Source organism: Dipodomys spectabilis, unplaced genomic scaffold (assembly GCF_019054845.1).
Source record: "Dipodomys spectabilis isolate Male_0828 unplaced genomic scaffold, ASM1905484v1 ptg000526l, whole genome shotgun sequence".
Taxonomy (NCBI): Eukaryota; Metazoa; Chordata; class Mammalia; order Rodentia; family Heteromyidae; genus Dipodomys; species Dipodomys spectabilis.
The window spans coordinates 1450088-1465192 of record NW_024871203.1 but is presented as its reverse complement, the minus strand read 5'-3'; the positions used below and the strand labels follow the sequence as shown (position 1 = coordinate 1465192).

General features: G+C 40.4%; 1 protein-coding gene across 3 annotated transcripts in view; it reads left to right on the top strand.

Moving 5' to 3' along the window:
- The window catches only part of Pdk3 (pyruvate dehydrogenase kinase 3), a 70944-nt gene that overhangs the window by 18691 nt on the left and 37148 nt on the right, over positions 1–15105 (top strand). For all 3 annotated transcript variants that reach the window (XM_042670204.1, XM_042670202.1, XM_042670203.1), the window contains exons 2-3: positions 9015–9156; positions 14184–14255. In XM_042670204.1, the coding sequence (XP_042526138.1) occupies positions 9015–9156; positions 14184–14255 (214 nt within the window). The remainder of the gene's footprint in view (positions 1–9014; positions 9157–14183; positions 14256–15105) is intronic.

The following is a 15105-nucleotide window of genomic DNA, read 5'->3' as shown; positions in this document are numbered from 1 at the left end:
GCAGATATGTTGCTGAAACGGAGGGAATAACCTCTGGACCCATAGTGGAACCCATAATGTCTGTGACCTCTTAAATGCATGAACAAACTTCTCCAAACAAGACAAAACTGTGGCTGGGCACCAGTGGCTCACGCCTGTAATCCTAGCTACTCAGGAGGCTGAGATCTGAGGTTCACAGTTCAAAGCCAGCTTGGGCAGAAAAGTCCCTGTGAGACTCTTATCTCCAGTACATTACTCAGAAAAGGCTGGAAGTGGCACTGTGGATTAAATGAGAGAGCACTAATCTTGAGCAAGAGAAGCTCAGGGACAGTGCCTAGGGTCTGAGTTCAAGCCCCAGGACCAACCAAAAAGAAAAAGAAAACTGTTAAGATTCTCAAGCAGTGAAATAACACTACAGAGCATGAAATAGAACAATTATTTTGAAAGTCTGAAGTTTTCTTTTTCCTTTTTTATGGTATGGGGACTTGAACTCGGATCCTCTGTTCTTGCTTGCTAGCTTTCTTGCTAAGGGCTAAGACGGTACCTCTTGTGTCACACCTTCAATTCCGAACTGTTTTAAAAAGTGATTGTCTTTTTTTGTGTGTGTGAAAATACTGTACAGAGTGGTTACAATTACATGGGCAAGATAATGAGTACATTTCTTATCAAGCGTTGTAGCCTCCTCCTTTGTTTCCCCTTCCCATCCCTTCCCATCCTCCCCCCCGCCCCCCCCCAATCCTCCCCCCCACCCCCCCCCCAAAGTTGTAGAGTTGGCTTTCGACATGATGACTAAAAAGTGATTGTCTTGAAAGACTTCCACTATCATTTGATAATGATCCATTCACACTTGAAATTGTTTCTCTTTTTTAAAAAGTGTAATTTTATTGTTATTAAGGTGTTATACAGAGGAGTTATCATTTCATAAGTCAAGTAATGAGTACACACTTTTTGGGGGGACAGTGTCACCCCTTTCTTTACTTTTCTCCCATTTTCCCCTCCTATCCCTGCCCATGAAATTGTTCCTTTTTTTTGGTTGTGGGGATTGAACTCAGAGCCTGGTCACTATCCCTGAGCTCTTTTGCTCAAGGCTAGTGCTCTACCGCTTTGAGCCACAGCGCTACTTTCATTTTTTCTGGTTATTAATTGGAGGTAAGAATCTCATGGACTTTCCTACTCAGGCTGACTTCGAATCTTGATCTCAGCCTTCTGAGTAGTGAGGATTACAGACTACCAGTACCCAGAGAAATTGTCCCTTTTGAAGAACCATTAAAAATTATTGTTGCTAGGTGGGGAATCTAAGAAGAGGTTACTAGCTAACTTAATGTTGCTCATGGAAGATAGTAGGTCATAGGCAAAAATTGTATGCCACTGGGATATAGAGACAAGAAAGCATTTGCATTAAGTCCTGAGAGCCTCTACAAGTATACAAGAACAAGGTTGGAGACCGGGAGACAGTGGCTCATGCCTATAATCCTCACTACTCAGGATGCTGAGATTTGAGGATCACGGTTCAAAGCCAGTTCAGGCAGGAAAGTCTATGAGACTTTATCTCCAATTAACTACCAAAAATCCAGAAGTAGAGTGGTGATGCAAGTGGTGGAATTCCTTGAGGACAAAAGCTCAAGGACAGCACTCAGGTTCTGCGTCCACGCCTCATAAAAATAAAGAACAGGAAAGAAAAGGCAAAGTACAAAAAAGACACAGAGGTATAACAAGGGCATACATAGCATGTGCATGACCCTGGGTTCAGTCCCTGACACCAAAACCAACAACCCAACAAACAGAAGAGAATAAATTAAAGGATCATGAAACTAGGAAGAATAATGAAATACTCATGAGTATATTCTAAGTTAATAATTTACTTACACGAATGCATCAGAATTTTCCAAGCCCCCTGATCTCTTTGTCATTTTTTTGAACAAATAGTAGGGACATTTGTAATTGCTATATTTGAATAAGAGGAAGTATAGGGAGAAATGTGGAATAAAAGTAGAAAATCAAAACTAAGGAACATTGAGAAGCTAAGTAAGTAGGGAAAAATGAAGTCAGATAATTAGAAAATATTTGACATGACAAGAAGACCTATAAAAACAAAACACTTGTGAGGACATTTATTTAAAACCAAAGGCTTGCTGGATGCCAGTGGCTCATGCCTGTAATCCTTGCTACTCAGCATGCTGAGATCTGAGGACCACAGTTCAAAGCCAGCGTGGTCAGGAAAGGCTGTGAGACTCTTATCTCCAATTAACCACCAGAAAAAGCTGGAAGTGGCACTGTGGCTCAAGTGGTAGAATGCTAGCCTTGAGCTGAAGAGCTCAGGGACAGCGCCCAGGCCCAGAGTTCAAGCCCCAGGACTGGCAAAAAGAAAAAATAAAAACCAAAGATTTGTTAGACCCCTTAGATTAAAACTAAGTATTCAGCATCAATATCTAAGCTAAAATATGAGCTAAACAACAGGAAGGTTTCAAAAACTCAGGTATTTCATATTTATTTTTAGGTTCACTAATGAACTAACTAAAAAGACACATCCTCCTGTTTAAACTGATGTATAATTAAGGTATTTAAGTACAAAGAATTAATCCTTAATGCTAAATTAGAATGTAAGGCAAAACCTGAGAATGTTCATCTACTCTTTTTTTAAATACAAACTTCTGAAAGTATTATCTAGTCTTCCAAGAACTCATTGACAAACTACCATAAGTGAGTTGTTGTAAGGTGCCCATGGGGGTATCAAGCCAGATAAAATGAGTTTGTGACAGGCTGATAAGCCGGAGACACGTCCTGAAATTGGTTCTCTAAAATCATGCCTAGAAGTTGAGCTTTCCATATAATGCAGAGTTGATCACTGTAAGCATCAAGGACTTTTTAACTTTTTGATTTTTTTATTATTATAAAGGTGATATACAGAGGGGTTGCAGTTATATAAATAAGGTAATGAATATATTTCTTTGGGGACAGTGTCTCCCCTTCCCTTGCTCTCTCCCAGTTTTCCCTCCCATCCCCACCTATAAGTTATATAGTTCATGCTCCACGTAGTGTCCACTGCTGCATTTGTTCACCCTTTGACCTTCCATTCCTATACCCCTCCTTTTGCATTCCAAAGACAGACAAGTGAACATGAGAAAAAGAAAAAAAAAAACAAAAAACAGCAAACAAAACCTCTTGTTTCCATTTCCTAGAGTTCATTTTGATAAATATTATTTTATATGACCAGAGTATCCTCCTTTGGTCTCACTGTGTGAAGCCTAGAGTCCTGTATAACATATCATGTCCTGGTATATTCTAGATCTAGCTTCTTCATATGAGAGAAAACATGCCCTATTCCTCTCCCACTATTTATTTCAAAATAGTGAATGGAAGCGACACTGAGAAAACTTTTTGCTTTTTGCCAATTGTGGGGCTTGAAGTCAGGGCCTGGGCACTGTCCCTGAGCTCTTTTTGCTCAAGGCTAGTGTTCTACCACTTTGAGCCAAAGCTCCACTTCTGGTTTTCAGGTAATTAATTATAGATAGAGTCTCATGGCCTTTCCTGCCTAGTCTGACTTCGAACACCGGTCCTCAGATTTCATCTTCCTGAGTAGCTAGGATTACAGGCATGAGCCACCAGTACCTGGTTCAAACTTTCATCTTTTAAAAACTATGTAGAATCTCTTGATGAGCCCAAGGAACCACATTAATCCAGAATGCAGTCTTGCTCTCAGAAATGATTAAGCAGCAGACTAATTCATCTCCCATTTCTTGACTTCGGATTGTTCTGTTTGATCATTAATTCAACATCATTAGTGATTGCTATTTAATGATTCCTCTCATCTAAGCTTTAGGAATGCTTCAAGATTAAGCATATTTTCTCTCTCATAAAACTCTATGAAGAAGATGCTGTTCTTATAAATGGTCCCAGTGAGCTTTAGAAAGTTAAAGAAATTCGCCCCTGCTCATGAAGCTTGTAGATGCTCAAGATTCAAACCCAAGGCTAACTTTAGCATCTGACCTTGTTATTTCTGTCCTATGTGTTTACAGTCCTTTATCTGAATTCTGATTTCCAAAGAGTCCTAAAAGTATGAGTTTTGGTGCTCAAACTTGTTCTGGGGCAAAATCTGACTTGAACTGACTTGGAATAATAGTCTTTATCCTACTTAGTATAAATGTTCATACATTTCACTGTTGCTGTATTGTATTGTAGACTATTCTATGTTACATAAGTAGAGCAATTATGAACCTATCTAATCCTATTGGTTTCAGAGAAGCAATGTGTACCTTCCAGCCAGCATTAGATGCTTATAGTCCCTTTCATTACTCTTCCCTGTACTTCCAATACCTTGTTCCTAATTAGCCATGGACTGGGAATTTTTTAAAATTTATTTTTGTACCAGTACTGGGGTTTGAACTCAGGTCTTGGATGCTGTCCCTTAGCATTTTTGCACAACTCTAGCACTCTACCACTTGAGCCATAGCTCCACTTACAACCTTTTGGTGATTCATTGGAGATGAACCACATGGACTTTTCTGCCCTGGCTGACTTCAAACCACGATCCTCAGACCTCAGCCTCTGGAGAAGCTAGAAACTTTTACTACACAATAAAACTTAGACATTTTTTTAAAATCATGGATTCATATTGATACTCCTAGTTCTAGTGATATGCCATAGTGTTCATGTGCTTCTCTATTCCAGAACTTCCTTCTTCCTGTTAGAGAAGAAATTATTCATGATCTTCCTTAAATGACAAAGAAGATCTGATTTAAGAGACCACTGCAGTGTGATTTTTCAGTAATAGAGAGATTGGTCTCAACTCTTTTATTTTTTTTTTTTGGATGGGGGGTCAGTCATAGGACTTGAACTCAGGGCTTGGGCACTGTCCCTAAGCTCTTTTGCACATGGCTAATACTCTAGCACTTTGAGCTGCAGCACCACTTCTGATTTTTAAGTAGCTAATTGGAGATAAGAGTCTCACAGGGAGTTTTCTGTCAGTGCTGGCTTCACTGCAATCTTCAACAGAATAGCTTAGATTGGATTATAGGTGTGTGCCACTGGTGCTGGGTTTGGTCTCAACTCCTAATGCAGCAAGAAAAAGTAGAGCAGAATGCAGAGGGGGGTCTGTCAGTGGGTAGAAAATTGTGGAGAGGAATCCAGGCTGGGGAGATTCTTTTTTTTATTGTCAAGGTGATGTACAGAGGGGTCACAATTAACATAATTCAGGATATGACTATATTTCTTTTTGAAGAGTGTCACGTCTTCCCTCATTTTCTCCCAGTTTTTCCCTCCTGATCCCCCTGGTGAGATTCTTTTTATATATATATGTTTTTTTAATTGTAAAAATGCTGTACAGAGGGGTTACAGTTGCATGAGTAAGGTAATGAGTACATTTCCTATTGTGCATTGTTGCCTCCTCCTTTGTTTTTCCCCTACCATCCCTTCCCTCCCACCTCCACACCTACTCCCCGCTCTCCCTCTGCCAAAGTTGTGAAGTTCATTTTCAACATAGAGTCTTGTACGTCTCGTTACAATGGGTCAACCTGTATCCCTGTTTAAGCATTTTGTTTTTACCTTTCCCTCCCTAAATTAGAAAAGTGTATATATAAGATGCAGGGCACCGGAATCAAATACAGTGAAAACAAGTTATTATTTACCATAGCTAAGATATGGAACCAACCCAGACGCCCCTCAGTAGATGAATGGAACAAGAAAATGTGGTACACACACACACACACACACACACACACACACACACACACACACACACACACACATACATACAAAGGGAGATTCTTGTTAGAACAATTCAGCTGGATTCTGCTAATGAGAGGTCCAGGTGATTAAGCTATTTAGGGTAAGAAATGAGGAATCTGATCAGATATAAGAGTGATCAGTTGGGCTGGGAAGGTGGCTCAGTGGTAGAGCGCTTGCCTTGCATGCATGAGGCCCTGGGTTTGATTCCTCAGCACCACATAAGAAAAAAGAAAAAAGTAGGAAGTGGTGCTGTGGCTCAAGTGGTAGGGCACTCGCCTTGAGCTGAAGAGCTGAGGGATAGCACCCAAGCCCAGAGTTCAGGCTCCACGACCAGACCCAAAAAAAAAAAAAAAAGTGATCGGATACCAAGGGGTAGGGGATTTTTGCTTAAAAACAAACACCTAGGGGCTGGGAAGGTGGCTCAGTGGTAGAGCGCTTGCCTTGCATGCCTGAGGCCCTGGGTTCGATTCCTCAGCACCACATAAGCAAAAAAGAAAAAAGCTGGAAGTGGTGCTGTGGCTCAAGTGGTAGGGCGCTAGCCTTGAGCTGAAGAGCTGAGGGACAGCACCCAGGCCCAGAGTTCAGGCCCCACGACCAGACCCCCCAAAAAAAACAAACACCTAGCCAGCATTGGTGGCTCACGCCTGTAATCCTAGCTACTCAGGAGGCTGAGATCTGAGGATTGCAGTCCAAAGCCAGCCCGGGCAGGAGAGACCGTGAGACTCTTATCTCCATAAATCACCAGAAAACCAGAAGTGGCACTGTGGCTCAACCGGTAAAGTGCTAGCCTTGAGCTGAAGAGCACAGGGATAGCACCCAAGCCCAGAGTTCAAGCCCCACGACCGACAAAAAAAAAAAAAAAAGATTCTTGTTAAAAAGGCCTAAGTGGCTTTAGTCAAAGACAGGGCTTGAAAGAGCCTGACTCAGGTTTGATTAAAGGATTAAGTCTTTGTCATTCCATAACGAGAATATTTCTTTTGTGTTAAAAAAAAAGTCTAGGCTGGGAATGTGGCTTAGTGGTAGAGTGCTTGCCTAGCATGCATGAAGCCCTGGGTTCTATTCCTCAGTACCACATAAACAGTAAAAAAAAAAAAAAAAATTTCAGGAACAGTGCCCAGGCCCTGAGTTCAAACCCCAGGATTGGCATAAAATAAAAGTCCTAGGCTAGATGCCAGTGGCTCAGGCCTGTAATCCTAACTACTCAGAAGGCTGAGATCTGAGGACTGAGGTTTGAAGCCAGCCTGGGTAAGAAAGTGTGAGACTTTTATCTTCAATTAACCGCCAGAAAGCCAGATGTGAAGTTGTGGCTCAAGTTGCAGAGTACAAAAGGTTTTTTTCCTTGAACAAAAAAGCTGGGGGTAGCACCCAGGCCCAGAGTTCAAGCCCCAGGACCAGCAAAAAAAAGCCTTTCTATTTAACCATTATGCAAAATGTTTCTTCTGGCATGTGAAAATTTAGATTGATACTGTGACTTAGATATTAGGTACTTCATTTCATGATGACTTCAGACTATGATAGCTATCAGCATTTAGTGTATTTCAAATTAAAATTATATTGATGTAAAACCTTCTAAAAATAACACATATAATTTGAGGCAAAACAACCAGAATTATATAGAGAGAGTAGCTGTTGGGTGCTCATTTCTGGGAACATCGTACCCCTTACCCTTCTACATGGAGTGGGAATTTGGTGGTTAAAGTGCTCATTGTAGTCAGATTGCTAGGGGAAAATGGAAAGAATCATCCATTTGTTGAAGATTTACCTACTGAAGACCTTCGCAGTATATTGACTTAGAATGAGGCAGCGAGGATGGATTGTTTTAAGACTGTAATCTTTCATTTTAACTTTTTTTTGAAAATGGAAAAAGGGGCCTGAGTGGGTAGGAAGGAAGGTTCTACAGATAACTTTCAAGAGTGGGTTCTTTTATTTCAAGTCTTCTTCGGTAGAGAGGAAAGGAAGAAAGCAAAATATAACTGAAAGTGTTACAAAGTGGCTTTCTCTGGACTCTCTCATTTGCTGCTTTTATCACACAGAGCAGAAAAAGGAGAGAGTTTGTTTTCAGTGAGCTCTGCTTTCCCTCTCCAGCCTGGCCCTGGTAGTTGCCCAGTTCAGAACAGGGAGCCCTAGCTAGTGCAGGAGTAATGAGATGAACCCCTGAGTATCATGGAGAGTAGGAGAAGGACTGTGTGTTTATTGACTACTTGCTCCATGTCAGGTTCTGTACCATGTCGTCACATTTTGTGAACTGGGGCTGGGAATGTGGCTTAGTGGTAGAGTGCTTGCCTAGCATGCATGAAGCCCTGGGTTCGATTCCTTAGGACCACCTAAACAGAAAAAGCCAGAAGTGGCACTGTGGCTCAAGTGGTAGAGTGCTAGCCTTGAAGAAAAGAAGCTCAGGGACAGTGCTCAGGCCCTGAGTTCAAGCCCCACGACTGGTAAAAAAAAAATATTGTGAACTGGTAGGTTAAACACAAAAATTATACATATTAAATATTAAAGGATTAACATGTAATAGTCAATACATGTATAGATTACACAATACTTAAAGCTCCTAAAATATTTCTCATTTCTTTGGGATAAAAACTTTCACAATCCTTTCTTCTAGTGTCTTAAATGCACAGTACAAAATTGTCACCATATTGTGCAACAGTACCCTAGTGTTTCTTGCCCCCAGGTAATTATAACTTGATGAGATTTTCCTTCAGTAATCCCTTTCCCACCATCCGGGCCTCTGAGAGCCACCATTTTCCTCTCAACTTCTGTGAGATCAACTTTTTAAGGTTCTCCATGTGAGTAAGATCATTCGGTACTTGATTGGTATACCTGGATTGTCTCACCCACCTTCTATAGTCAGTGCGCTGTACCCATGGTGAGCGGGTCTCTCTTGACACGTATGATCCCTTGCATGTCAGTCAACCTGTCATTTCCAATCACAGAGCCTTTTGAGTCTACTTTGAGTGTGGTAGAACTATGATTTTTAGAGAAACACATTTGGGAAAATTGCCAAGTACAAAATTAGTAGTGTTTATTTGGGAAAAAAAAATTCAGATTCTATCCCAGGTTACTTTTCTATTGCTACTGGTAACACTACTAGGAACATATTTGTGTTAAAAAGAAACTGTTTTTAAGGTTACTTCATAGAATAAATGTGCTTTTCTCTTCGAATTATTTTCTTAAACTTGCTACGTCAGAACACGTAGACTACAGAATCATTTCATTTTCCCAGCCAGTAGTACTATGTTACTACATGAACACTTTATTTCTCCAAATATTAATTGTAATTTTGTATATTATTTTTCATCTCTTAATAGGGAGAGATAATGCATGTGAGAAAACATCATATATGTTTCTACGAAAGGAGCTTCCTGTGCGACTGGCCAATACAATGAGAGAAGTTAATCTTTTACCTGATAACTTACTGAACCGCCCTTCCGTGAGATTGGTTCAGAGTTGGTAAGTAAATATCGGGGCTTATAATGAATCTTCCCTACAATGCTCTGAGCATTTGGCAGTGTAACTATTCTCCACAAGAGCATGCCTGTGTGGGAATGAGTCAGTCAAGAGAGCTGGGTTTTCCGTGACATTAAAAGTCTTTTTACAGCTGCTCGTTTAGTTGTTTTCATGAAAATATTCTAAAGCATAACAGACACTTTTTTGATCTTGTGAATTTTATTTTTTCTGGGTCTAAATGTGAGTTCTCATTTAAAAACCTTGCAAATAAGGACTAGCAATATAGTGATCCTCGGTGAACGGTTTGCCCTCCTTCAACTAAGATGTTTCCTATTTTAATTATGAATCCACTTTGTTTTCCTTTATGAGACACTCCATGAAGGTAGTATTCTGTAACAAACAGATCATGTCATTTTTAAGGGGAACATCAGGTCAGATTGGAAAAAATAGCAACTCTGTTCTATGCTTTGTCTCCCCTATGAAAAGACAGGCAAGTCTTCACAGTAAAACTTTGAAGTTTGATCAGTTATAGCTCTGAAACATAAAGCATGTGTTATTTCACTGAAGAACTAGAATTTGTGATGGAACTCCCCAATAATGAACTGGGTAGGATCTATGAGTGGTCGGATGTAAGAACAGGTGCTGTGTCTTTAAAAAGGTATTTGCATAGATTTGTGAAGTATTTGCACGTCTACTCTTGTTATAAAAGCAAGGTAGAAGTCCCTGGGGAAAGATACAAGACTTAGGGAGGCCAGGGCTATAGGAATGTAGGGGGTTGGCAGAAAAATAGCTGTGGTCTTGTGTTGCTCCTTGATGGGGTGGTGGCATGACAGATGAAGGGAACACTGTGGAAAGATATAAGGAGAATGGAATTGTTAAATAGCTCGAATTTGGAAGCCTTGTAGAGGCCAGGCCACCAAAAGAGAATATATATTCAGCAGTCATTCCTTAATAATAATATAATAAATTCTTAAAGGTAAAAATGAATCGGCCAGGTGCCGGTGGCTCACGCCTATAATCCTAGCTACTCAGGAGGCTAAGATCTGAGGATCGCAGTTCAAAGCCAGCCTGGGCAGGAAAGTCCATGAGACTCTTATCTCCAATAAACCACTAGAAAACCCTAAGTGGCGCTGTGGCTCAAGTGGTAGAGCACTCGCCTTGAGCTGAAGAGTGCAGGGACAGCGCCCAGGCCCAGAGTTCAAGCCCCACAGCCGACAAAAAAAAAAAAAAAAAAATTATCTGAGAAGCATTATATTGGATGGTCTTAAAGGTACAGTGTCTCTCTGATCCCCTTCCCAGAAAAGCAGGAGCTCCTGACTGTGAAGTTCAAAGCCTTAGAAAGATCAGAAAATGGTAACCATAGCTTTGATATCAGGTTCACTTGAATTCTGCTCTGTAGTCACAGCTTGTTTGAGAAGGAAGAATCAGGAAGTACTGTGTACATGAGGTTTCTTTATTGCTTTAAGACCATCACTAGAGATTTTTCAGAAAGCATAAATCACTGTCACAGGCCACTAGGAATTCTAGGTAAGCAAGATCAAATCACTTGCTATGAGAGGTGGTAACTGTCATACATTTTGCATTGCTTATGTAAATTGTAGTTGCTTCAAAGATTTCAAGATAAATTGCTGGCCCTGACGTGTTTTCCAACCAACAACCAATTCTCCCATCTCTGGACACCAAGTGTGTGTTTCACAACTCAGTTAAAACCTAAATATCTGAAGTCAGCACAGACCCCCACAGCTTAAGGGCTCCTTGGCCCATCAAGAATGACTACCCCCTTTCAGATGCAGCCTCAACTTCTGATTGGCTGTAAATTAGGTTTGATAATTTTGCTAGAATGGCTCACAGAACCCAAGGAGACGCTTTGCCTATGTTTATAGTCATACCATGAAAGATAACAACTCAGGAGCAGCCTAGTAGAAGAAACAAACTGACTCAGGTATGGGAGGTGTGTGCTCTGTGCTCATGTCTCTCCCTCTCCCCATATTTGTATGTGTTCAGATGCCTAGAAGCTTTCCCAAGCTTGTTAAAATAATTTTTATGGATCTAGGTCTCCAGACTCCAACCTTCCCAGTGGTTCAGGGAGGGGGAAAAGTCCCAGCCTTCTACATACTGGGGTGAGTGTCCCTGAGTTATCTAGGGGCTCCAACCTAAGTCAATCTCATTATTAGCATAAATTCTCCTGAATTAAAATGAATTCCTCATGAATGATAGGAGAGATCCCTCTCATTCAGGAAAGGGTTTTAGAAACTGTGGCAGGAATTGGCTGGGGAACATTAAATGAGTTTTTATATTATACCAAATGCCAAACTGGCAAAATAGAGACAAACAAATTGCTATATCCACCCTTTTTTTGGGGTCTCTTCTCCATTCTTCTTCTATATCCATTCCAAACACATGGGTACATGTCATTTCTTCCTGTTCATTCTATTTTGAAAAACAATTTCCTACTTTAGAGAAGGGTTGCAAGACTAGTAGCAAGAGTTTATTGCGTTAACAGTTGGCTACATTTGATCTGTAATCATTACCCACATTCATATTCTGTGTATATGTATCTATTATGTGTGGATATACACACACCCACATATAGGAAAGTTGTCAGAGTTATAGTGAAGTTGTTTGTGCCAAGCTTAACAACAACAACCAAACCCAAATAAATAAAGCTAGGATGTTTTGAAGAAAGACTTGTTAGTAACTGTCACAAGACTGCGCCCGAACCACAAGCCTGCACAGAGGCCACTGAGCCTTATCCAGTTCTATAAGGACATGTGGCCAGCGATAGCAACTTCTGACTGCCACTCTTGTTATTAGTCATTGCGGCCCAAGATTATTGTCTGAAAGTATCTGATGTAATCCTCCTCGTGTCTATTTTAAAAATCTTGGCTTGCTTCAAGGCAAGATTATAAAAACAAACTGCATCCTATTGTTTACTATGCATGGCATGCTGGGTGTTCAGAGTACCATTCTCCTCCGTTCCCATTGCCCTGCTATTCTCAAGGAAATGTCCGTATCCTTTGGAGAAGGTCTTTCTGATTTTTTTACCATTTTGATTGACATACACATTTCTTTCTCCTGAGCCATTTGGAATAAGGTAGACTTTATAGCCCTTTGCCTCTAAATATTTTAGCATGGTCTCCTGGAAGTAACTCTTAAAAACCAGCAATATGATCATCCTATGCAGGAAGTTTACAGTGATACAATAAATATTTTCTAATATGTCAAACTGGTTATCATTTTATTAATTGCCTTAGTAGTTTTTCCTTTCTCTCCTTTTCTTGTTTTCCTTTTTTCTTTTAGTCTTTCTTTCAGAGTTTTCCCTTCTGAGTTTAGATTCCAGTGAAGATCACTCATTTGTGTGTCTTTGTCATGCTCTTTTGCTTTAGAAAGGTGAATTTTCTATCTGGGCACTGGTGGCTCATTCCTGTAATCTTAGCTGAGGAGGCTGAGATTAAGAATCATAGTTCAAAGCCAGCCTGGGCAGGAAAGTCCATGAGATTCTTATCTCCAATTAACCACCAAAAAGCTGGAAGTAGAAGTGTGGCTGAACTGGTAGAATGCTAGCCTTGAGTAAAAAAGCTCAGGGACAGTGCTCAGGCCCTGGGTTCAAGCCCCAGGACCTACACAAAAAAAGTGAATTTTCTGCATGACAGACTATGGCCTACAATCACCCCTTTAGCCAAACTGTATTCTTGCTCTCTTGATTTTTCAGGCTAGGAATCGCAGCATAATCTTTGATTCCTCTCCATTTATGATTTTGCTTTTTGGAGGACTATCCCTTTTTGGAAAGGAGAAAGGATGCAGGTGTGACTTGACTTGTGTGTGACAGGACAGAGGGCCTCAATGGAGTTGGCCACATTGGACTTCTTAGTGTGATGTGACCTGATAACTTTAAAGGACACTTTGTGCACCCAAAAACTTTTTTTTAAAATACCTGGATATGAGTATATTATAGTTTCAAATGCACTGTCACAAAGTTCATGAATCAGATGTCATACTTGTTTATATATTTATATATGCAACATTATTTTTAGTCATTGGATAGTCCTTATCCTTTATAATAGGATTAGCGGCAATTAATTGTCAGAAATGATTTCAAGACGTTAAGCCCCAAATTGGAATATCTGAATTCACAGTAGATCTAGCAGGTCCCTGCTGGATGTAACTGCCACATTAATGTGCCTCTCTGAATACCATTTTTCTATGTTCTTCAGATCTTAGTGTTGTCCTCATGTTTTCTTAACCAGGCCCTTATTGAGATATGTAGCTCTTCTTAACCCAGAGGCTGTTTCTGTGGACCTAAGATACATTCATCTGTTATGTCTTGATGGAATTACTTTTACCCTGGATTCTAGATCTGTACTTAAGTATCATCACACATCCTTCGTAAAATTTATGTGTACTTTTTAAATAAGCAAACTGTAGACTTGGGATTATCAGTTAGGATATGTTTGTAATTGTCAACCAGGCAATAGGACATGACATTTACAGTTAGAAGGCCCAATCATAAGATCAATTTTTGGTGTTGGCCTGAGTCACAGATTCACAAGACTACTGAAGCCCTGTTTTTCATAGTGTTGGCTTCACCTTCAGGCTAGAGTCACTCTGAATGGCAGAATAGATACGGCACTTGCAGAACTATTTTCTACAAACCCCACTGTACAGAGGAAGATTTCTTTCCCAGGGTCTTCCAGCAAGTCTTCTCTCTTATCGACCCAAATTGTGGTAGTATGTCTACTCGTGAGCTCATCCCTGTGTTCAGGGGAATACACACAATTATCAGCTTATACCTGGACTACCAGACAAACTAATAATCAGTGATGAGAGAAATGGGATTACCCAGAGGAGAAAATAGGGCAACTCCTACACTGGAGGTACTAGCACTTCCACTTGAAGCCTGAGGTAACAACTTCTGATACACTTTAAGTGTACGTGGGGGTAGGATGAAATTTAAGAGTACTCTTGTACAGAAGGAAAGGAGGAGTGAATGGTAGGCAGACAGCTAACACGGTTAACTCTTCTTTTTGTAGGTATATGCAGAGTTTCCTTGAACTTCTAGAATATGAAAACAAGAGCCCCGAGGACCCACAGGTCTTGGATAAGTAAGTATGGTACTACTTACCTAAAAGTAAAAACATAGATAGGCAAAAAAGAATTTTCCGAAATGAAACTCAGGCCATTAAGATCCAAGAATTATAACCCAGACATAAAACATTAATTTTCTTAGTGGGTAATGCATGACTCAGTCATGGCTTTTAAAAAAAAGTGAGCTAAGCATTGAGCATAGTACACAAGGAGTAATGACATTTCAAAGGAATGCTTCAGGACCCATTTCTTAATACTTTAGTCAAGGTAAACTGGGCACCAACTATAAACATTGCAGTAAATGTTCCATCTAGTGGTAGTTTTAAGAATGCACTGGTAAAATGAACTCCCAAGAAATGGAAACAAGAAATTCCTTATTGTACTGTTTGCAGTTATTTCTTTTTTCTTCTTTTTCCCCCCCTTTGGTTTATTCCCTTTTGTCACTAGTTTTGATTTCTGTACCCTTTGTCTTGTATATAAGTTTATCTGATTTGGGGTGGGGAAGGGGAATCACAGAAACAATGGGACTATGGGTGAACCAATTTAGCAGTGATACTCACTAGACACTGTGTTGGAAATGAACTTTATAACCTGGGGGAGGGGAAAAAGTGGGAGAAAATGAGGGAGGGGGGAACACTGTTCAAAAAGAAATATACTGATTACCTTTTTATATAACGGTAACCCCTCTATCTGTCAACTTTACAATAAAACTTTAAAAGAGGGCTGGGAAGGTGGCTCAGTGGTAGAGCACTTGCCTTGCAGGCTCGAGGCCCTGGGTTCGATTCCTCAGCACCACATAAGAAAAAAGCTGGAAGTGGCGCTGTGGCTCAAGTGGTAGAGTGCTAGCCTTGAGCTGAAGAGCTGAGG